This window comes from Cebus imitator, unplaced genomic scaffold (assembly GCF_001604975.1).
Source record: "Cebus imitator isolate Cc_AM_T3 unplaced genomic scaffold, Cebus_imitator-1.0 Scaffold173, whole genome shotgun sequence".
In the NCBI taxonomy this organism is placed as follows: Eukaryota; Metazoa; Chordata; class Mammalia; order Primates; family Cebidae; genus Cebus; species Cebus imitator.
Genome location: NW_016107488.1, coordinates 4,024,438 through 4,047,736, shown reverse-complemented (window position 1 = coordinate 4,047,736; position 23,299 = coordinate 4,024,438). Strand labels below are relative to the sequence as shown.

At 37.8% G+C, this 23,299-nt stretch overlaps 1 protein-coding gene across 2 annotated transcripts in view; it reads left to right on the top strand.

The window, feature by feature from the left end:
* The window catches only part of SLC30A9 (solute carrier family 30 member 9), a 108,209-nt gene that overhangs the window by 62,294 nt on the left and 22,616 nt on the right, over positions 1 to 23,299 (top strand). For both annotated transcript variants that reach the window (XM_017544912.2, XM_017544913.2), the window contains 2 exons: positions 8,207 to 8,309; positions 21,881 to 21,936. In XM_017544912.2, the coding sequence (XP_017400401.1) occupies positions 8,207 to 8,309; positions 21,881 to 21,936 (159 nt within the window). The remainder of the gene's footprint in view (positions 1 to 8,206; positions 8,310 to 21,880; positions 21,937 to 23,299) is intronic.

Here is a 23,299-nt window from a genome sequence, read left to right as displayed (position 1 = left end):
AAAATTGGAGGAAAAAGTCCTGCAGAGGAGATTGAGGGAGGAGTAAGGAGAAAAGTAGAAAGAAAACCAGTAGTGTATTACTCCGTTTTCATGCTGCTGATAAAGATGTACTGGAGACTGGGCAATTTACAAAAGAAAGAGGTTTAATTGGACTGAAAAGTTCCATGTGGTTGGCGAAGCCTCACAATCATGATGGAAGGCAAAGGAGGAGCAAGTCATGTCATATGGATGGCAGTAGCCAAATAGAACTTGTGCTGGGAAACTCCCTTTTTAAAAAACCATCAGATGTCATGAGCTCATGCACTATCACGAGAACAGCATGGGAAAGACCCACCCCCATGCTTCAGTCATCTCCCACCAAGTCCCTCCCACAACATGTGGGAATTATGGGAGCTACAAGATATTTTGGTGGGGACACAGAGCCAACCATATCAAGGAGTGTCATGAAAGCGAAGGGGAGACAGTATTTTAAGAAAATAGTAGGCTTGGTATAGGCTCACACCTGGAATCCCTGTGCTTTGGGAGGCTGAGGCAGGAGGATTACTTCAGCTCAGGAGTTTGAGACCAGCCTGGGCAACATAGTGAGACCCTATATCTACAAAAAAATTTTTTTTTAATTAGCTGGGCATGGTGGGTGATGTGTGCCTGTAGACTTAGCTATTCAGGAAGCTGAGGCAGGAGGATCATTTGAGCCCAGGAGTTTAAGGCTACAGTGAGCTGTGATTGCACAACTGCACTCCAGCATGGGCAAGAGCAAGACCCTGTCTTTAAATAATAAAATAAATACCCACCTGTGGGGTGACTGACAAGATGGCCGACTAGGAATAGCTTCAGTGTGCAACTCCCAGCGAGATCAACACAGAAGGTGGGTAATATCTGCATTTCCAACTGAGGTACCTGGCTAATCTCATTGGGACTGGTTAGGCAGTGGGTGCAGCCCATGGAGGGTGAACCGAAGCAGGGTGGGGCATCCCCTCACCCGGGAAGTGCAAGGGGTCTGGGAACTCCATCGCCTAGCCAAGGGAAGTCATGAGGGACGGTGCATTGCAGCCCAAATACTACACTTTTCCCATGGTCTTCGAAACCCGCAGACTAGGAGATTCTCTCATGTGCCTACACCAGCAGAGCCCTGGGTTTCAAGCACAAAACTGGGCAGCTGTTTGGAAAGACACCTGAGCTAGGTGCAGTAGTTTTTCTTCATACTCCAGTGGTGCCTGGAACAGCAGCAAGACAGAACCATTCACTCCCCTGGAAAGAGGGCTGAAGCCAGGGAGCCAAGTGGTCTAGCTCAGTGGATCCCATCCACATGGAGCCCAGCAAGCTAAAATCTACTGGCTTGAAATTCTTGCAGCCAGCACAGCAGTCTGAAGTCAATCTGGGACACTGGAGCTTGGTGTGGGGAGGGGCATCTGCCATTACTGAGGCTTGAGTAGGTGGTTTCCCTCTAACAGTGTAAACAAAGCCCACAGGAAGTTTGAATTGGGTAGAGCCCACCACAGCTTGGCAAAGCCATTGTAGCCAGACTGCCTCTCTAGATTCCTCCTCTCTGGGCAAGGCATCACAGAAAGAAAGGCAACAGTCCCAGTCAGGGGCTCGTCGATAAAACTCTTATCTCCCTGGGACAGAGCACCTGGGGGAAGGGGGCGGCTGTGGACGCAGCTTCAGCAAACTTAAACGTTCCTGCTTACTGGCTCTGAAGAGAGCAGTGGATCTTCCAACACAGTGCTTGAGCTCTGCTAAGTGACAGACTGCCTCCTCAAGTGGGTCCCTGACCCCCATGCCTCCTGAAGGCAAGACACCTCCCAGCAGGGACCAACAGACACCATACTGGAGAGCTCCCAGAGCTCCTCGGGGATGAAGCTTCCAGAGGAAGGAACAGGCAGCAATCTTTGCTGTTCTGCAGCCTTGGCTAGTGAAACCTAGGCAAACAGGGTCTGGAGTGGACCACCAGCAAACTCCAGCGTACGTGCAGAAGAGGGGCGTGATGGTTAGAAGGAAAACTAACAGAAAGGAATAGCATCAACAGCAAAAATGTCCACACCAAAACCCCATCCGAAGCTCACCAACATCAAAGACCAAGCAGATAAATCCATGAAGATGAGGAAAAATCAATGCAAAAAGGCTGAAAATTCCAAAATCTAGAACAGCTCTTCTCCTCTAAAAGATCACAACTCCTCACCAGCAAGGGAACAAAACTGAATGGAGAATGAGTTTGACAGATTGACAGAAGTAGGCTTCAGAAGGTGGGTAATAACAAACTCCTCTGAGCTAAAGGAGCATGTTCTAACCCACTGCAATGGAGCTGAAAAACACAGCATAAGAACTTCATGAAGCATACACATATCAATAGCCAAATTGATCAAGCTGAAGAGAGGATATCAGAGATCGAAGATCAACTTAATGAAATAAAGCGTGAAGACAAGTTAGAGAAAAAAGAATGAAAAGGAACGAACAAAGCCTCCAAGAAATATGGCACTATGTGAAAAGACCAAACCTACATTTGATTGATGTACCTGAAAGTGATGGGAAGAATGGAACCAAGCTAGAAAATACTCTTCAAGATATTATCCAGGAGAAACTTCCCCAACCTAGCAAAACAGGCTAACGTTCAAATTCAGGAAATACAGAGAGCACCACAAAGATACTCTTCAAGAAGAGCAACTCCAAGACACAATCATCAGATTCACCAACGTTGAAGTGAAGGAAAACATGTTAAGGGCAGCCAGAGAGAAAAGTCCAGTTACCCACAAAGGGAAGCCCATCAGACTAACAGTGGATATCTCTGCAGAAACCCTGCAAGCCAGAAGAGAGTGGTGGCCAATATTCAACATTCTTAAAGAAAAGAGTTTTCAACCCAGAATTTCATATCCAGCCAAAGTAAGCTTCATAAGCAAAGGAGAAATAAAATCCTTTAAAGACACGCACATGCTGAGAGATTTTGTCACCACGAGGCCTGCCTTACAAGAGCTCCTGAAGGAATCACTAAATATGGAAAGGAAAAACTGGTACCAGCCACTGGAAAAACATACCAAATTGTAAAGACCATTGACACTATGAAGAAACTGCATCAACTAACAGGCAAAATAACAGCTAGCATCATAATGACAGCATCAAATTCATACATAATAATATTAACCTTAAATGTAAACAGGATAAATGCCTCAATTAAAAGGTATAGACTGGAAAAATGGATAAAGAGTCAAGATGCCTCAGTGTGCTGTATTTAGGAGACCCATCTCACGTGCAAAGACACACATACACTCAAAATAAAGGGATGGAAGAATATTTACCAAGCAAATGGAAAGTTTTTTTTCTTTTTTTTAAAAAAAGCAGGGGTTGCAATCCTAGTCTCTGGTAAAACAGACTTTAATGCAACGAGAAGAGCTAAATATCCTAAATATAAATGCACCCAGTACAGGAGCACCCAGGTTCATAAGGCAAGTTCTTAGAGACCTACAAAGATATTTAGACTCCTACAATAATAATGGGAGACTTTAACACCCTGCTGTCAATATTAGACAGATCAATGAGACAGAAAATTAACAAGGATATTCAGGACTTGAACTCAGCTCTGGACCAAGTGGACCTAATAGACATCTACAGAGCTCTCCACCCCAAATCAACAGAATATGCATTCTTCTCAGCACCTTATCACACTTAATTCTAAAATTGACCACATAATTGTATGTAAAACACTCCTCAGCAAATGCAAAAGAATAGAAAGCATAACAGTCTCTCAGACTGCATTCACTCTCTTCCACAATCAAATTAGAACTCAGGATTAGGAAACGCACTCAAAACTACACAACTACATGGAAACTGAACCACCTGCTCCTGAATGACTACTGGGTAAATAACAAAATTAAGGCAGAAATAAATAAGTTCTTTGAAACCAGTGAGAACAAAGACACAGCATACCAGAATCTCTGGAACACAGCTAAAGCAGTGTTTAGAGGGAAATTTGTAGCACTAAATGCCCACAGGAACAAGTGGGAAAGATCTAAAATCAACACCATAACATCACAATTAAAAGAACTGGAGAAGCAAGAGCAAACAAATTCAAAAGCTAGCAGGAGACAGGAAATAACTAAGATCACTGCAGAACTGAAGGAGATAGAGACACGAGAAACCCTTCAAAAACATCAATGAATCCAGGAGCTGGTTTTTTTTGAAAAGATTAACAAAATAGATAGACTGCTAACCAGACTAATAAAGAAGAAAAGAGAGAAGAATCAAATAGACACAATAAAAAATGATAAAGGGGATGTCACCACTGATCCCACAGAAATACAGACTACCATCAGAGAATCTATAAATACCTCTGTGCAAATCAACTAGAAAATCTAGAAGAAAAGTTAAATTCTTGGACATTTACAATCTTCCAAGACTAAACCAGGAAGAAGTTGAATTCCTGAATAGACCAATAATAAGTTCTGAAATTGAGGCAGGAATTAATAGCCTACCAACTAGAAAAAGCCCAGGACCAGACGGATTCACAGCCGAATTCTACCAGAGGTACAAAGAGGAGCTGGTACCATTCCTTCTGAAACTATTCCAAACAATAGAAAAAGAGGAACTCCTCCCTAACTCATTTTTTGAGGCCAGCATCATCCTGATACCAAAACCTGGCAGAGACACAACAGAAAAGAAAATTTCAGGCCAATGCCCCTGATGAACATCACTGCAAAATCCTCAACAAAATACTGGCAAACTGAATCCAGCATCACATCAAAAACTTATCTACTACAATCAAGTCAGCTTCATCCCTGAGATTTGAGACTGGTTCAACATATGCAAGTCAGTAAACATAGTCCATCACATAAACAGAACCAATGGCAATATCCACATGATTATCTCAATAGATGCAGAATAGGCCTTTGACAAAATTCAACACCCCCTCATGCTAAAAACTCTCAATAAACTAGATATTGATGGAACATATCTTATGTCATAAATAAGAGCTATTTATGACAAACCCATAGCCAATATCATAGTGAATGGGCAAAAGCTGGAAGTATTCCCTTTGAAAACTAGCACAAGACAAGGATGACCTCTCTCACCACTCCTATTCAATATATGATTGGAAGTTCTGGCCAGGACAATTAGGCAAGAGAAAGTAATAAAGGGTATTCAAATTGGAAGACAGGAAGTCAAATTATCTCTGTTTGCAGATGACATGATTGTATATTTAGAAAACCCCATTGCCTAATCCAAAAAATCTCCTTAAACTGATAAGCAACTTCAGCAGTCTCAGGATACAAAATCAATGTGCAAAAATCACAAGCATTCCCATTCTCCAATAACAGACAGAGAGACAAATCATGAGTGAACTCCTATTCACAATTGCTACAAAGAGAGTAAAATACCTGGTAATACAACTTACAAGGGATGTGAAGGACCTCTTAAAGGAGAACTACAAAGCACTGCTGAAGGAAATAAGAGAGGGCACAAACAAATGGAAAACCATCCCATCCTCATGGATAGGAAGAATCAATATTGTGAAAATGGCCATATTGCCCAAAGTAATTTATAGATTCAGTGCTATCCCCATCAAGCTGTCATTGACTTTCTTGACAGAATTAGAAAAAATTACTTTAAATTTCATATGGAACCAAAAAAGAGCCCTTATATCCAAGACAATCTTAAGCAAAAAGAATAAAGCTGGAGGCTTCATACTAACTGACTTCAAACTATACTACAAGGTACAGTAACCAAAACAGCATGGCAGTAGTCCCAAAACAGATATATAGACCAATGGAACAGAACAGAGGCCTCAGAAATAATGCCACACATCTACAACCATGTGATCTTTGACAAACCTGGCAAAAACAAGCAATGGGGAAAGGATTCCCTATTTAATAAATGGTGTTGGGAAAATTGGCTAGCCATATGCAGAAAACTGAAACTGGACCCTCTCCTTACACCTTATACAAAAATTAACTCAAGATGGATTAAAGACTTAAATATAAGATGTTAAACCATAAAAACCCTAGAAGAAAACCTGTCATTCAGGACATAGGCATGGGTGGTTCATGACTAAACCACCAAAAGCTATGGCAACAAAAGCCAAAATTGACAAATGGGATCTAATTAAATTAAAGAGCTACTGCAAAAGAAACTATCATCAGAGTAAACTGGCAGCCTGTAGAATGGGAGAAATTTTTGTAATCTACGCATCTGACAAAGGGCTAATATCCAGAATCTACAAGGAACTTAAACAAATCTCCAAGAAAAAAACAACCCTGTCAAAAATTGGGCAAAGGATCTGAACAGACACTTCTCAAAAGAAGACTTTTATGTGGCCAACAAACGTGAATAAAAGCTCATCATTACTGGTCATTAGAGAAATGCAAATCAAGACCACAATGAGATACCATCTCATGCCAGTTAGAATGACTATCATTAAAAAGTCAGGAAACGAGGCGCTGCAGAGGATGTGGAGAAATAGGAACACTTTTACACTTTTTGGTGGGTAAATTAGTTCAAGCATTGTAGAATAGTGTGGTGATTCCTGAAGGACCTAGAAACAGAAATATCATTTGACCCCCCTAATCCCATTACTGGGTATATTCCCAAAGGATTATAAATCATTCTACTATAAAGACACATACATACGTATGTTTATTGTGGCACCATTCACAATAGCAAAGAGTTGGAACCAACCCAAATGCCCATCAGTGATAGACTGGATAAAGAATATGTGGCACATATACAGCATGGAATACTATGCAGCCATAAAAAGGATGAGTTCGTATCCTTTGCGGGGACATGGATGAAGCTGGTAACCATCATTCTCAGCAAACTAACACAGGAACAGAAAACCAAACTGCATGTTCTTACTCATAAGTGGGAGTTGAACAGTGAGAACACATGGACAGGCAGGGAGGGGAACATCACACACTGGGGCCTGTTGGGGATGGGGTCTTGGGGAAGGATAGCCTTAGGAGAAATACGTAATGTAGATGATGTGTTGATGGATGCAGCAAGCCACCATGACACATGTATACCTGTGTAACAAACCTGCACATTCTGTACATGTACCCCAGAACTTAAAGTATAATTTAAAAATAAATTAAAAATTGTTTAAAAAAAGAAGAAAATAGTGTCAGATGCTCCTTTGAGGTTAAGAGAAATGCTAAAGTGTTTCCAGAAACTTAGTAGTAAGGAATAGTAAGTAGGTGGTATTGATAAGATGAAAACTGTGACAGCAAGAATAGATGTGATGTTTTCAATAAGTTATCTGAGGTGGAGGAGAGGGTTCAAGGGTAGCTAGAAGGGGATGTACGGTTCTCTCATTTATAAAATAGGGGTATTATTATTTGTATAACAGTTGTAATATAACATGGTATTACGTCACTAGCATAACATCCGAGCTAAATCGTATTAGTCATTACTGTTGTTTTCTGAGCTGCTAGCTTCCTCAGAGTTAACAGTGTTTATTTTAGCATTTAGGGTCTTCTAGTATGACTCTGAGACTGCTTATTCTAGATTTAGCCTCACCTCTGGCATCTGCCTCCTTAAATAAACAGACTTCCACTGAAGTCTTGCCTTTGACACTGGCCCATTGGACCATATCAGGTGCAGATCTGCTTTTATCTACCTAAAACACATAATTTTCTGTTTAATTTAACTTGTCCAAATACAGAAGACCCTCTTTTCTTGTCAGTTTTCAAAATGGACTTAAGTAATTTCCTTATACGTAGCATGTTTCTTAATAGTACATAATTTATATTTTTTCAAATTTGCACTCTTGTTACTGAAACAGAAAGTTTTTTAAGGCTAGGGATTCTTTTAATTTTACTTTTTTTTTTTTAGAGGCAGGATCTTAACTCTGTTGCCTAGGCTGAAGTGCAGTGGCACCATCATAGCTCACTTCAGCCTCGAATTCATGGCTTAGGTGATCTTTACACTTCAGCCTCCTGAGTAGCTAGGACCACAGGCATGTGCCACCACACCAGACTAAGTTTTTAAAATATTTTTTGTAAGGGGTCTTGCTTTGTTGCCCAGCCTGGCGATGAACTCCTCACCTCAAGCAATCCTCCCACCTTAACCTCCCAAAGTTTTGGGGTTATAGGTGTGAGCCACTGTGCTCAGCCTAATTTTACTTTCAACAGAATCTAGTATATAGGTATATCCAGGTGGTTGAATATGCTTTTGGCTTAAGTTTTTATCCAGTCCTATGCTAAGTTTTCTCTTTCTCTTCTAGCAATGGATTAAACTGCTTCTTTAAATTTCTTGCCTGGATTTATACCGGTTCAGCAAGTATGTTCTCAGAAGCTATACACTCATTATCTGATACTTGTAATCAGGTGAGGACTAAAGCTTTTTTAAAAATTAATTTTAAAGTAATAGTTTTTAGGCTTTAATCTAGAAGTTGATCTATTTTAAAACTGACTGATTCCAGAAGTTGGCTTGCGAAAGAAAATAAAAGTTTACTTTTCAGGAATGAAATGCATAGAAATATAATTACAGTATTTTTAAGCAGGTTGTTATGCTTTAACAGTTTCTGACAATGGAATGTGAAGTATAAGATTATTAGTCACTGAGCAGAAATCTGGTCTCTGAATATGAGTTCTCAATGACTGTAATAGTCAATGAATTTAAGCTTTTGGAATAAAGTTATAAAATCATATGTAATTGGTTAAAATGCTTTCACATTAGATTAGTAATTTGAATTACTTTCCTTGGCTTTGCAAATGGAGAAAAATTTTTGTATTAATAAAATTAAAATACCTTTTAAACCCCCTTTGACCCAGATGGTGAAAACTAGAAACCCAATCCTTTTGTAGGAATGTAATAAAAATTTCTATTGTGCATCATATTACATTTTAAAGAGTGTGGTGTATTAAGAGGATACCTTGTCAATATTTACTTATTTTTAGTCCTGTTATGTAAAAACAGATTTGGGAGAACTCACAATGAAAGACAAGTAAAATACAAATATTTAAGACAAGGTTAAAAATAATATGAAGATAAGGAGCAAGGAGAGCAATATTAATTAAAAATTACGGCTGAGAACTTGTCTCACTCACTGTCAAATCAAATTGATTAAAACCCTTCATAAAAGTAAGGAAAGAAGACAAGCATTTGCCGATAGTACTAAGTATTTACCTTTAACTTAATTTTTATACTCGATATATACTTAATAAATACCATCTCTGTAAAATTTTACCATTCAGCTGTGGCATGTGGTGGGAGGAGGGGGGTAGAGAGAGATATATGACTTATAATCTCTATTTTCTTGTAAGCTTATGGAGGAAAATTGAAATGCAGAAATATTTATACATATGGCAAGGAGATATGTATGATGTTATTAGTTTCAATATTAGTTTCTATTTCAAACATTGAAGACAATATTTAAGTGTTCATCCTTTATGCTATTCAGGCTTTTAAAAGAATGTAGTAGATATCTGTGTACTGACCTGGAATAATAACCATGATAAATTGAGTAAAAAATCAAATTGCAAAATATTATGTTTAGAACTTCTGCTTTCACCCTTGACAGACTAACAGGGATTGAGTTTTAGTCTTTTGCCTCAAACAATTAAAAAACTAGGCAGTATATTGGACAATAGCAGCATAAGACAATGATAGGAAACAAATTATTTGAACTCTGTAATTTGTCTGGCTTTTTCTTGAAGGCATATTTGGGATAATGGAGCAGGTTGGGAAATAACAGTCTCATTGAGTTGAGAAGACAGAAATCAGTGTTCAGGGAGTCTGAGGTGGCTACAACCAGAATTCCACAGAGGAAGGCGCTACAAAGACAAAAAGCTATAGAAGCCTACATAGGGATTTCCTTGAATTAAATGTTTGCTGAATGTTGAGTTACACGTGTGTAAGATGTGAGCATGAGTCTGGGCAGAGAACCAGCAGGGAGCAGTAACTGACTAATTCCCAGCATTCACACAATGCTAGGATACATTCAAGTTCTGACCAGCTGAGATAAGAGAGTACTCATTGATTATCAAGGCCAATAGTAGTCTCACCTTAGGAGTAGAGCTAAATTATTCTTAACATAACGGCTGTTCTAGAACCCTCCCTAACAAATCTTCCTAAAAGTTCTAAAGGATCAAGCTGATCTTCAAATAATTTAATCACTTGCCAGAACAAAGCTTCACATTCTTTAATAAAGACAGCAAAATCCAAACACTCAGTATGACATTCACAGTGTTTAGCATCCAGTAAAAAGACCAATAGCCAGTATAAGAAGCAGGAAAATTTGACTCATAACCAGCAGAAAAATCAGTCAGAAGCAGACTTAACAGATGATAGAATTAGCAGACAAGGACACTAAACAGCTATTTCAAGTGCAGTTATGTAATGAAAGGAGAATCTGAGCATAGTGAGAAGAGAAATCAAAAGTATGAAAAATAAACCGAATGAAACTTTTAGATCTAAAAATATATATCTGATGTGAAAATTTCACTGTATAGAATTAACAGCTGATTAGACACTTCATGGAAAAGTCAGTGAACCTGAATATGTAACAATAGAAAACATTCATACTAAAGCTACAGACAAAAAAGACTGACAAAAATGAATAGTATCAAGAGTATTCTATCAAGCATTTAGGGAAGAAACAATACTGAATACACAGACTTTCAGAAATAGAGAATGAAATGTTTTCTGTTGCTCTAATGAGGCCAGTATAATCCTGATCCCAAAATTTTACAAAGTCATTACAAGAGGAAAAAAACCCTATAGACCAGTTATTCCTCATGAATACAGATGTAAATCTCCTTAAAATATAATCAGATTGAATTATATAAAAATACATATATGATATATATAAAAACAATATACATCATAATTAAGATTTCAGGAGTGTAAAGTTGGTTTAACAAAGTAAGTATAGAAGGTTAATATGAAGAAATTAATTGCATCTCTACTATCAGCAGATAAATGGAGAAGTAAATTTTAATAAATTCCATATACAGTTGTATCACAAAATATTAAATACTTAGAGTTAAATCTAGCAAAGGACATACAAGACCTTTACGCTGAAAACCATAAAATGTTGCTGAGAGAAATTAGAGAAGACCTAAAAATATGGAGAGATATAATACCACATTGATAGATTGGATGTCATAGTGATAATCTGTCAAATCTCCTTAAATTGATTTATAGATTTAATGCAATCCCAATCATAAAATCAATAGACTTTTCTATATAATTGACAAACTGAATAAATTCTAAAATTTATATGGACATGCAAAGAACCTGCAATATTCAACGCAATCTTGAAACAAGAAATTTGGAGAACTTTAAGACATTGTAAAGCTATAGAAATTAGAATAATGAGGTACTGGCATAAGGATTGACAAGTCAGTGGAACAGAATAGAGAATCTAACAACAGAGCAACATTCACATGGCCCATGACTTTTGACAAAGGCATCAAAGTAATTGAGTGAAGAAGTGAAACTTTTTAAAACAAATAATGTTGGAAAAATTAGATCCACATGGAGAGAAAAAGTACCTTGACTCCTACTTCACACATTGTATACAAGTTTGAAATGTATCATAGCTCAAATGTAAAACTATGAAGATTCTAGGAGAAAACCTAGGAGAATATCTTTTAGATCCGATAGGCAAACATTTCTTAAATAGGACACAGAAACAGTATCATAAAATAAGAAGATTGCCAAATTAAACTTCATCAAAATTTAAAACTTCTGCTCATTGAAAGATATCCTTAAGGAAATAAATAGGCGTAGATTAGGAGAAAATATTCACAAAGCATTCTGACAAGGGACTGGTATCCAGGACAAACTTCCATGATTCAGTAATAAAATGAGAACCCAGTTTTTTCCCTGCAAGGATAAAAATTTGAACAGGTACTTCACAAATAAAGATACATGAATGGTAGCCAGTGGACACCTGAAAAAGTGCCAATACTATTAATTATCAGGAAATGTATATTAATGCCACAAAACGTCTCTGCATATCCACTATAATGGCTACAAGTAAAAACCTTGAAAGCCAAATGTTAGTGAAGATGTGTAGCAGGCATATCTCCCAGACATTGCTGGTGGAGTGTGTTAATAAAATGGTACAACCACTCTGGAAAACATTTGGTAGTCTCTTATAAACATATGCTTATCCTGTAACCCAACAATTCCACTTCTAAGTATTTACCCAAGGGAAATGGGAATGAATGGTCCCAAAAGATCTGTAAGAATGTTGGCCGGGTGCAGTGACTCACGCCTGTAATCCCAGCACTTTAGGAGGCTGAGGTGGGCAGATTACCTGAGGTCAGGAGTTCAAGACCAGCCTGGCCAATATGGCGAAACCCCGGCCCTTTTAAAAGTACAAAAATTAGGCTGGACACAGTGGTGCATGCCTGTAATTCCAGCACTTTGGGAAGCCGAGGTGGGCAGATCACGAGGTCAAGAGATCAAGATCATCTTGGCCAACGTGGTGAAACCTTGTCTCTACTAAAAATACAAGAATTAGCTGGATGCGGTGGTGCGCACCTGTAGTCCCACCTACTCAGGAGCCTGAGGCAGGAGAATCGCTTGAACCCAGGAGGTGAAAGTTTCAGTGAGCCGAGATCCCACCACTGCAGTCCAGCCTAGGTGACAAGAGCGAGACTTGGTCTCAATAAAAAAAGAATGTTTATAGCAGCTTTACTTGTAATGGCTGAAAAAATTGGAATCAACCCAAATGTCTATCAGTAGTACAGCAGATAAACAAATTGCAGTATACTCATACAATGGGATATTATCTGGCAATAAAAGAGAATGAACTACTTTTCTCACTGGCAATATAGATGTATCTCCAGAACGGAACTTTAATTTTTTTTTTCACATTTTAGAGGATTTATTAGTTATACCTTATTTCTGATATAAATTCCTGGGAAAAGTTATCAGAAAAGAAGGACATCTGGGAAGATAAAACAATAGATAGTCTATTTAGTTACACAACACGTTCACAGTTTTTATCTTCATCCTCAGAGATGACATTATAAAATTCATCTTAATTTGCCCTCATTTTCCTTTAGGTACTTAGAGGCTATGTTATTCAAGCCTCTAAGTATTGATTATATCTTCTCAGTGAATTGTACATTTTATTATTACATAGTGACCAAACCTCCTTCCCCTATAATCCTTTTTGCCTAAAAATGTATTTTATCTGATATTAATATAGCTGTACAAGAATCAGTGACTTCTGGTAACTGCTTACCTAGTTTACTTTTAGCTGTTGATTTACTTTCAATATACATGGGTTTCATTGTTTTTAATCCCAACTGAAAATATGTGTCTTTTGAATGGTAAGTTTGGTGTATTTAATTTTCTTGTAATTACTAACTTTTTTAGTTAATTACTATTATCTTGTCTTGAGCTCTCTGCTTAATTTTTTCTCTTTTCCTGCCTTCAGAATTCATAAAGTTTTTATATCCATATTTAAGTTATATAATTTGTTTCCATTCATTTAGAGATTACCCTTAACATTAAAAAAATTTTTCATTGTAATTCTTTCAGTTTTTAGTGGGTATCTCAGTAAGGATATAAGGGCAAATGTATTTTTAAATCACTCATATTTTCTGAGTGCTGCTATGCAAACTTGAATCCTTAACATTTTAATATTCATTATTAACAAAATCTAAAATCAATATCTCCACTCTCTACCTAAACAACAGAAGAACTTTAAAACTCTGGCCACTTTGTCTCCTAATTTACATGTTAATTGTTTGTATTTTAGGTCAAACTTGGTCTTAACCCCCAAGTTGTTATTATTGTATGCAGTTAGTTTTAATTTTTAATAGTTCAAAAAAGTTTGAAAAATGGTCGCTTCTGATGTGGGGATGAACGAGGTACAGGGAGATTTTTGGGAGTGATAGAAAGGTTCTATATCTTCATAAGAATATATGTTACAAGTGTGTGTATATCTGTTAACAACCAGCACTGTACATTCTGGGCTGGTACAGTGGCTCATGCTTGTAATTCCAGCACTTTGGGAGGCTGAGGTGGGCGGATCACTACAGGACAGGAGATCAAGACCCCAGCCTGGCCAATACGGTGAAACCCCATTCTACTAAAAATACAAAAACATTAGCCAAGCATAGTGGCACATGCCTATAATCCTGGCTACTCAGCAGGCTGAGACAGGAGAATCACTTAAACCTGGGAGACAGAGGTTGCAGTGAGTCAAGATGGCACCACTGTTACTCCAGTGTAGGCGGCAGAATTAGACTCCATCTCAAAACAAAAACTGCACATTCAGGAGTTATACATTTCATTGTATGTGAGTTTTACCTCAAAAAAATTCTCCATATGTGGAAATATGATTACTAAATAGATATTTGATAATAGTAAAGAATTAGTATTGATTTTTAAAAGTCTGATAATAGCCTTGTGGCTGTATTTTCTAAAAAGCCTAGGTTTTTTTGTTTTTATTTTATTTTATTTTTTATTGCATTTTAGGTTTTGGGGTACATGTGAATAACATGCAAGATTGTTGCATAGGTACACACATGGCAAGTGTGATTTGCTGCCTTCCTTCCCATCACCTATATCTGGCATTCCTCCCCATGCTCTCTCTCCCCAACTCCCCACCCCCCGCTGTCCCTCCCCTATATCCCCCCGACAGACCCCAGTGTGTGATGCTCCCCTCCCTGTGTCCATGTGTTCTCATTGTTCAACACCCGCCTATGATTGAGAACATGTGGTGTTTCATTTTCTGTTCTTGTGTCAGTTTGCTGAGAATGATGGTTTCCAGGCTCATCCATGTCCCTACAAAGGACACGAACTCATCGTTTTTGATGGCTGTATAATATTCCATGGTGTATATGTGCCACATTTTCCCTGTCCAGTCTATCGTCGATGGGCATTTGGGTTGGTTCCAGGTCTTTGCTGTTGTAAACAGTGCTGCAATGAACATTCATGTGCACGTGTCCTTATAGTAGAACGATTTATAATCCTTTGGATATATACCCGGTAATGGGATTGCTGGGTCAAATGGAATTTCTATTTCTAGGTCCTTGAGGAATCACCACACTGTCTTCCACAATGGTTGAACTAATTTACACTCCCACCAACAGTGTAAAAGTATTCCTGTTTCTCCACATCCTCTCCAGCATCTGTTGTCTCCAGATTTTTTAATGATCGCCATTCTAAGTGGCATGAGATGGTATCTCAATGTAGTTTTGATTTGCATTTCTCTGATGACCAGTGATGATGAGCATTTTTTCATATGTTTGTCGGCCTCATGTATGTCTTCTTTTGTCAAGTGTCTGTTCATATCCTTTGCCCACTTTTGAATGGGCTTGTTTGTTTTTTTCTTGTAAATCTGTTTTAGTTCTTTGTAGATTCTGGATATCAGCCCTTTGTCAGATGGGCAGACTACAAAAATTTTTTCCCATTCTGTTGGTTGCCGATTCACTCTAATGACTGTTTCTTTTGCTGTGCAGAAGCTGTGGAGCTTGATTAGGTCCCATTTGTCTATTTTGGCTTTTGTTGCCAATGCTTTTGGTGTTTTGGTCATGAAGTCCTTGCCTACACCTATGTCCTGAATGGTTTTGCCTAAATTTTCTTCTAGGATTTTTATGGTGTTAGGTCTTATGTTTAAGTCTTTAATCCATCTGGAGTTCATTTTAGTGTAAGGTGTCAGGAAGGGGTCCAGTCTCTGCTTTCTTCACATGGCTAGCCAGTTTTCCCAACACTATTTATTAAACAGGGAATCCTTTCCCCATTGCTTGTTTTTGTCAGGTTTGTCAAAGATCGGATGGTTGTAGATGTGTTGTGTTGCTTCCGAGGCTTCTGTTCTGTTCCATTGACCTATATCTCTGTTTTGGTAATAGTACCATGCTGTTTTGATTACTGTAGCCTTGTAGTATCATTTGAAGTCCAGTAGTGAGGTCTCCTGCTTTGTTCTTTTTGCTTAGAATTGACTTGGCTATGCAGGCACTCTTTTGGTTCCATATGAAATTTAAGGTGAAAAGCCTAGTTTTTTAAGAGATCATCCACAATATTTAAGGATGTAATGGTATGATGCTTGGAATTACTTCAAAATATTCATGAGGTAGTAGATATGGATGAAATGAAGCATATTTGGTTACATATTTATAATTGTTAAAACTTAATGGTGGATGAATTGAATTTTTAAAAATGTTCTATCAGAGCCGGTCACAGTGGCTTATGCCTGTAATCCCAGCACTTTGGGAGGCCAAGGTGGATGGTTACCTGAGGTCAGGAGTTCAAGACCAGCCTGACCAACATTGTGAAACCCCATCTGTACTAAAAATACAAAAATTATCTGGGCGTGGTGGCATATACCTGTAATCCCAGCTACTTAGGAGGCTGAGGCAGGAGAATCACTTGGACCTGGGAAGTGGAGGTTGCAGTGAGTCGAGATTGTGCCACTGCATTACTCTGCTTACTCCTGGTCAGCAGAGTAAGACTGTCTCAAAGAAAAAAAAATGTTCTGTCATGTTTTAAAAGTTACTCTATCCATGTTAGAAAATTTCTATCTGCATGTTAGAAAATTTTCATAAAACAAAGTGCAAAAAAGACATTATGTACATTGTGGTCATATGTTTATGTACATAAAACCTCCTCTTTGAAATATTGCACAAAAATGTTTACAAAGAAATGTTAAGAGCTGTATACAGGTATGTGTAAAGACAGTCTGAAATATACTCCAGACTCTTAAAATAGTTCCCTCTCCTAGTGAGATATGGTCAACTATTTTATAAACTGAATAGGGACTAAAAAATATGGTTTATATTTATTCAGTTTATAAAATAGTTGACCATATCTTACACTTCAGTGCACAACCAACCTGAATATTAAGGATTTTTAAAATAACTGAATGTTTATTGAATATTTAAAAAATAATATAAATATCTATGTATACATATATACAACTATGTACACATATATACAGCTCTTTCACTCAACTCATTCACATTGAGATCTTCTCACCCTGAAACATCCCCTATACTGCTTGAATTTCTTTACAATGAGCATGTATTAGTTTTGGAACTGGAAGAGCAAATTTTTGTAGAAGATTGAACAGTAAGATAAGAGGTAAATGAAAGCTTGAGACCATACTATATCAAGTGATTTGAAAATTCTTGTATGAAGAGTATGTCTCAGAGTTTTCAAAAAGGCTTTGATGGAAAATATTTCAGCTGACCTTTCCGAATAGATGGAAATTACATTTCAGAAGGTTGTTTCTTTTGAGACCTATAATATTTAAAATGTTTTAATTTATTGTAATATTTTTATGCCATAATATGTTTTCCTTGCTTCTTGATTCAACTTTTAAATTAGACTGATGTCTCTAATGATAATGTAGTTTTTACAATTTCTGTTACAGTTCATTTGAGAAAACTTTTCTGTTAAATAATGCACTTCATATCATTTAATATCAACTCACATGAATTTATCGAGCACCTGAATTTGCAATGTAGCAAGTGTTTAGAAGAAGACACGGCTCTTTCTCTGTTCCTCCCACTGGGTCCCTCCCACCACATGTGGGAATTCAAGATGAGAATTCTGTAAACAGGTTATATGTACATAGGACAACTAGAAAGATCTTCTAAGGTACCATTTATGCAGCTGCTGGGTAGTATAAAACTTAAGGGACACCAGAAAAGTGAAGGGTGATCATGGAGCAAAGAGCATTTGCAATACTTCTTAGCCACTAGATGTTAATGTTCATTATGCTGCAAACCAAAAAATGCTCTGTAGGTTATATATACTTAACTGATATTTATGTTGCAAATGTGTAGAAAAGGATCTGGAAGGATACATATCAAACAGATATGTGATTCTAATTTCTGAGGGAGAACATGTTGGATGGTCTGATTTTTGTTGGAACTAATAAATATGGCCCATATTCAGTTTATAAAGTAGTTGACTCATGTCTCACACTTTATTGCACAGCCAACCTGAATATTAAGGATTTTTAAAATAATTGAATGTTTATTGAATATTTTAAAAATAATACAAATACGTATCTACACATGATGTGAGTTAAAAATGACTGTGTCACTTTTAATGTACAGGTATGTATTAGTCTGTTTTCATGCTGCTGTTAAAGACATACCCAAGACTGGGCAATATACAAAAGAAAGAGGTTTAATGGACTTACAGTTCCACGTGGCTAGGGAAGCCTCACAATCATGGCAGAAGGTGACAGGTACGTCTCACATGGCAGCAGACGAGAAGAGAGCTTTTACAGGGAAACTCCCCTTTTTAAAAGCATTAGATCTCATGAGATTTATTCACTATCACGAGAACGGCACAGGAAAGACCTACCCCCATAATTCAGTTACCTCCCACTGGGTCTTTCCCACAATATGTGGGAATTCAAGATGAGATTTGGGTGGGACACAGCCAAACCATATCATTCGTCCCTAGCCCCTCCCAAATCTTATGTCCTCACATTTCAAAACCAGTCATGCCTTCCCAACAATCCCCCAAAGTCTTAACTAATTTCAGCATTAACTCAAAAGTCCACAGTCCAAAGTCTCATCCAAGACAAGGCAAGTGCCTTCTGCCTATGAGCCTGTAAAATCAAAAGCAGGTTGGTTACTTCCTAGATACAATGAGGTACAGGCATTGGGTAGATACAGTCATTCCAAAGGGGAGACATTGACCAAAACAGAGGGTCTACAGGCCCCATGCAAGTCTGAAATCCAGCAGGGCAGTCAAATCTTAAAGCTCCAAAAAGATCTCCTTTGACTCCGTGTCTCACCTCCAGATCATGCTGATGCAGGAGGTGGGCTCCCACAGTCTTGGGCAGCGTCACCCCTATAGTTTTGTAGGATATAGCCCCACTCCTGGCTGCTTTCAGGGGCTGGCGTTGAGTGTCTGCGGCTTTTCCAGGTGCACAGTGCAAGATGTTCATGGATCTATCATTCTGGGGTCTGGACGGCAGTGGCCCTCTTCTCACAACTCCACTAGGCAATGGCCCAGTAGGGATTCTGTATGGGGGCTCCGACTCCACATTTCCCTTACACACTGTCCTAGCAGAGGTTCTCTATGAGAGCCCAGCCCCTGCAGCAAACTTCTACCTGGGCATCCAGGTGTTTCCCATACATCCTTTGAAATCTAGGCGGAGATTCCCAAACCTCAGTTCTTGACTTTTGTGCACCCACAGGCTCAACACCACATGGAAGCTGCCAAGGCTTGGGGCTTCCACCCTCTGAAGCGATAGCCAGAGATGTACCTTGGCCCCTTTTAGTCACAGCTGGAGTGGCTGGGACACAGGGCACCAAGTCCCTAGACTGCACACAGCAGAGGGACCCTGGGCCTGGCCCAAGAAACCATTTTTTCTTCTTAAATTCGGGCCTGTGATGCGAGGAGCTGCCACAAAGGTCTCTGACATGCCCTAGTGACGTTTTCCCCATTTTCTTGGTGACTAACATTCAGTTCCTCGTTAGTTATGCAGATTTCTGTAGGTGGCTTGAATTTCTCCTCAGAAAATGGAATTTTCTATCACATTGTAAGGCTGCACATTTTTGAAACTTTTATGCCCTTTTTCACTTTTAAAACTGAATGCCTGGGCCAGGCACAGTGGCTCACGCCTATAATCCCAGCACTTTGGGAGACCGAGGTGGGTGAATCACGAGGTCAAGAGATTGAACCCACCCTGGACAACATGGTGAAACTCTTCTTTACTAAAAATACAAAAATTAGCTGGGCATGATGGCACATACCTGTAGCCCCAGCTGCTCAGGAGGCTGAGACAGGAGAATCACTTGAACTGGGGAGGCAGAGGTTGCAATGAGCCGAGATTGCACCACACACTCCACAATAAAGTGAAACTCTCTCTCAAGAAAAGAGAAAAACTGAATGCCTTTGCCAGCACCCAAATCACCTCTTGAATCTTTTGCTGCTGAGAAATTTCTTCTGCCAGATACTCTAAATCATCTCTCTCAAGTTCAAAGTTCCTCAGGGGCAAAATACTACCAGTCTCTTTGCTTAAAACATAATAGGAGTCACCTTCGCTACAATTTCCAACAAGTTCCTCATTTCCATTTGAGACCACCTCAGCCTGGGCCTTATTATCCATATTGCTGTCAACATTTTAGGCAAAGCCATTCAACAAGTCTCTAGGAAATTCCAAACTTTGTTACATTTTCCTGTCTTCTGAGCCCTCCAAACTGTTCCAACCCCTGCCTGTTACCCAGGACCAAAGTTGCTTCCACTTTCAGGTATCTGGAGCAGCACTTGACTCTACTGGTACCATTTTACTGTATTCGTCCATTTTCACGCTGCTAATAAAGACACACCCAAGACTGGGCTATTTATTTATTTATTTTTTTAAAAAGAGGCTTAATGGACTTACAAATTCATGTGGCTGGGGAAGCCTCACAATCATGGTAGAAGGTGAAAGGCATGTCTCACATGGTGGTAGACAAGAGAGCTTGTGCAGAGCTTAAAACCATCAGATCTCGTGACACTTATTCACTAGCATGAGAACCGCATGGGAAAGGCCTGCGCCCATGATTCAGTTACATCCCACCAGGTCCCTCCCACAACACGTGAGAATTCAAGATGAGATTTGGGTGGGGACACAGCCAAACCATGTCGGTGTAAGAGAATTACAGCTTCCTTTTAATTCTCATTCTCTTACTAAGTCACTGAAAAATCATCGTCATGTTTTAGGTGGTTTGCTCCCTTTTCCCACGGAATCTAGTGGTAAAAGCTTATAACATTCTGTGTATTTAGGGTAGGGTTTCCAATATTAAAACCTAAAAATATATTTGTATTAATTATTTTCAAGGTTGTTTAATCTCTTTTATTAGAAAAAAAATGTTTCTATTAAATGTAACCTATAGGGAAACCTCATCTATGAAGAAGTCATTATCTAGAAAGTTTACTTAGCTGATTATTTGGTATGATGCTGAAAAAAGGAAAAGCCTCAGATTAATCAAATAAAATTACATAGGGAATTCACTCAGAGGCTTTGTATTTTTATCAAATAGTTCTAATAAGGTAGTCTTATGATAGGATTTCTAGATTCACATCAAATTAGGATGGAAGGGACTTACTAGGGACAAACATACTACTATTGAGAGGTTCTAATGGATAACTCTTTAACAAAGGACAAAACCACATAAGTGGAAATGAAGACCCATATAAGTGGAAGTGAAAGAAACAAGGAAGAAATGATGAAAACAAGTGAGACAGAAGAAAGGGAGTAAGAAAGGAAGGAAAGAAAAGAATGTGATACATAATTCCTGTGCATGGTTTTGCAGTTTTACTAGAAATGTATGTGCTCATACGCAACATATATATATATATATATATATATATATATATATATATTGCTTAAAGTAAAGTTTTTGTTATCTTTTATTTGTACAGCTATACAAGTTATTTTTCCTATAAAAAGTCAAATATTACAGACTACCTTAATTCTGCCTCTCTTCAGAGATGTAAGCATAGTTACATGCATATTCTTTTTAATCTAAAAGTGCTTTATATGTGGTTTATAAAAACGACAAAGCATAAATTCTGTGCTCTACATACTGTTCCTAACTTGATTTTTTCTCTTCTTCCACTTAATGGTAAGTCTAGGAGCTTTATCTGTGTCAGTATAGAAAGCTCTACTCTAACCCTATTTTTTTTTAGCCTGCTGTAGAAGTAATTTATGGTTTATCATTTATTTTGTCATTCCCAATTGATGGATTTATTTTAGGTTGCTTTCATATTTCTCATCTTTATAAACAATGGTGTTTTGAACCCCTTTGAGTTCATCTTTATTTTTCTAAGGTAAGTACTAGAAACCAGAATTGCTGGGCCATTGGACATGCATATGTTGAGTGTTTCTTTATCAGCTTGCACCCTACACATTGGCTTCACCATATTATACTCTCCATCTTGCTAATGATTATTTACCTTTTTTTGTTCTTCTTCGTAGGGTTTACTAGCATTGGGCATCAGTAAGTCTGTTCAAACACCAGATCCTTCTCATCCGTAAGGACATTGCCATATTTTATTTTTGTTTGTTTTGGCGCCAAGTCATTGAAATAAAAAATTTCAGAAATCTGCAATTTATATACCTGCAGTGTGTTAAAGATTTGGTCATTTCTTCCACTGTAGTATCTAAAATGCAGAACTCACCACTGTGTCAAAGTAAATTCAAGGTATAATTTGAAAATGGAGTTATTTTTATGCTTTGCAGCACAGCATGGAGATCTTGTTTTCTTCATATTTGATAATAAAGCACATATTTTGATCTTAGAGATCTGCTTTATTTTGGTCCAAGGAAACATATATTCTAGATTTAGACTCATAGACTGTCCAATCTAAAATTTGGGTAACTTCTATTACATACAGACTTATTTTAGTCCTGTTTGTGATTAACAATTTGTATTTTGTTAATATTTCAGAATTATTTATTTGTAAAATGAGTATACTTTTTAGAATGTATTATTTTGAATCATAGCCATTATTTGATGCAGAGGTTTTTTTCTATTGCTTCTATTAACATAACCTAAAATTTTTGAATTCCACATGCATCATTTTAAGACTAGCTTCAGTAAGAGAATTTGATAAATCTTAAGGCCAAAAAAATGCAGTTTTATTTCTGTAAAGGCATCTACCTCTGTTCTTTAGAAATGCCTTTCTTTACTTGAAAGCAATACTACTATTTTCCTATAAATGATATACTTGAATGTTCTGTAACTGTCAGTAAGCTAATATAGAGAATAGTTCTTTAGTGTGTTAATTACACATCATTACAGTGTTCTACCATCTTAAGAAAAATTTTTTTTCTTGGCCAGTTTTATATATGAAAGATTTTTAAAAAAAAGGTGAAAATTTTAAATTTTAGGTTGTGAAGATTTCTTCTCAAGGTATTTTTATAGTCTGCTTTAGTGCTGCCCAACAGAATTTTCTGCAATTGTGGAAATATTCTGTATCTGTCCAGTATGGTAGTAGCTAACTACATGTAGCTATTGAGCACTTGAAATGTGGCTAGTGCAACTGAAGAACTAAATTTTAAACTATATCTAGTTTTAATTTATTTAAGTTTAAATTGCCACATGTAGCTAGTGGCTCATCATATCGGACACTTTAGGTCTGCATAATTAAAATTTTCAATAAGAATTAATAGTTTCTCGAAATCAACTAAAGTATAAGTAATGCCATTTATTTTAGATATTAATTTACTTTAAATAAATATATATTCTGTATTACTTTGGGGGGAAACTTTAGAAGAAAGTAAATTTTTCTTCTGGGCACGGTGGCTCAAGCCTGTAATCCCAGCACTTTGGGAGGCCGAGGCGGGTGGATCACAAGGTCAAGAGATCGAGACTAGCCGGGCGCGATGGCTCAA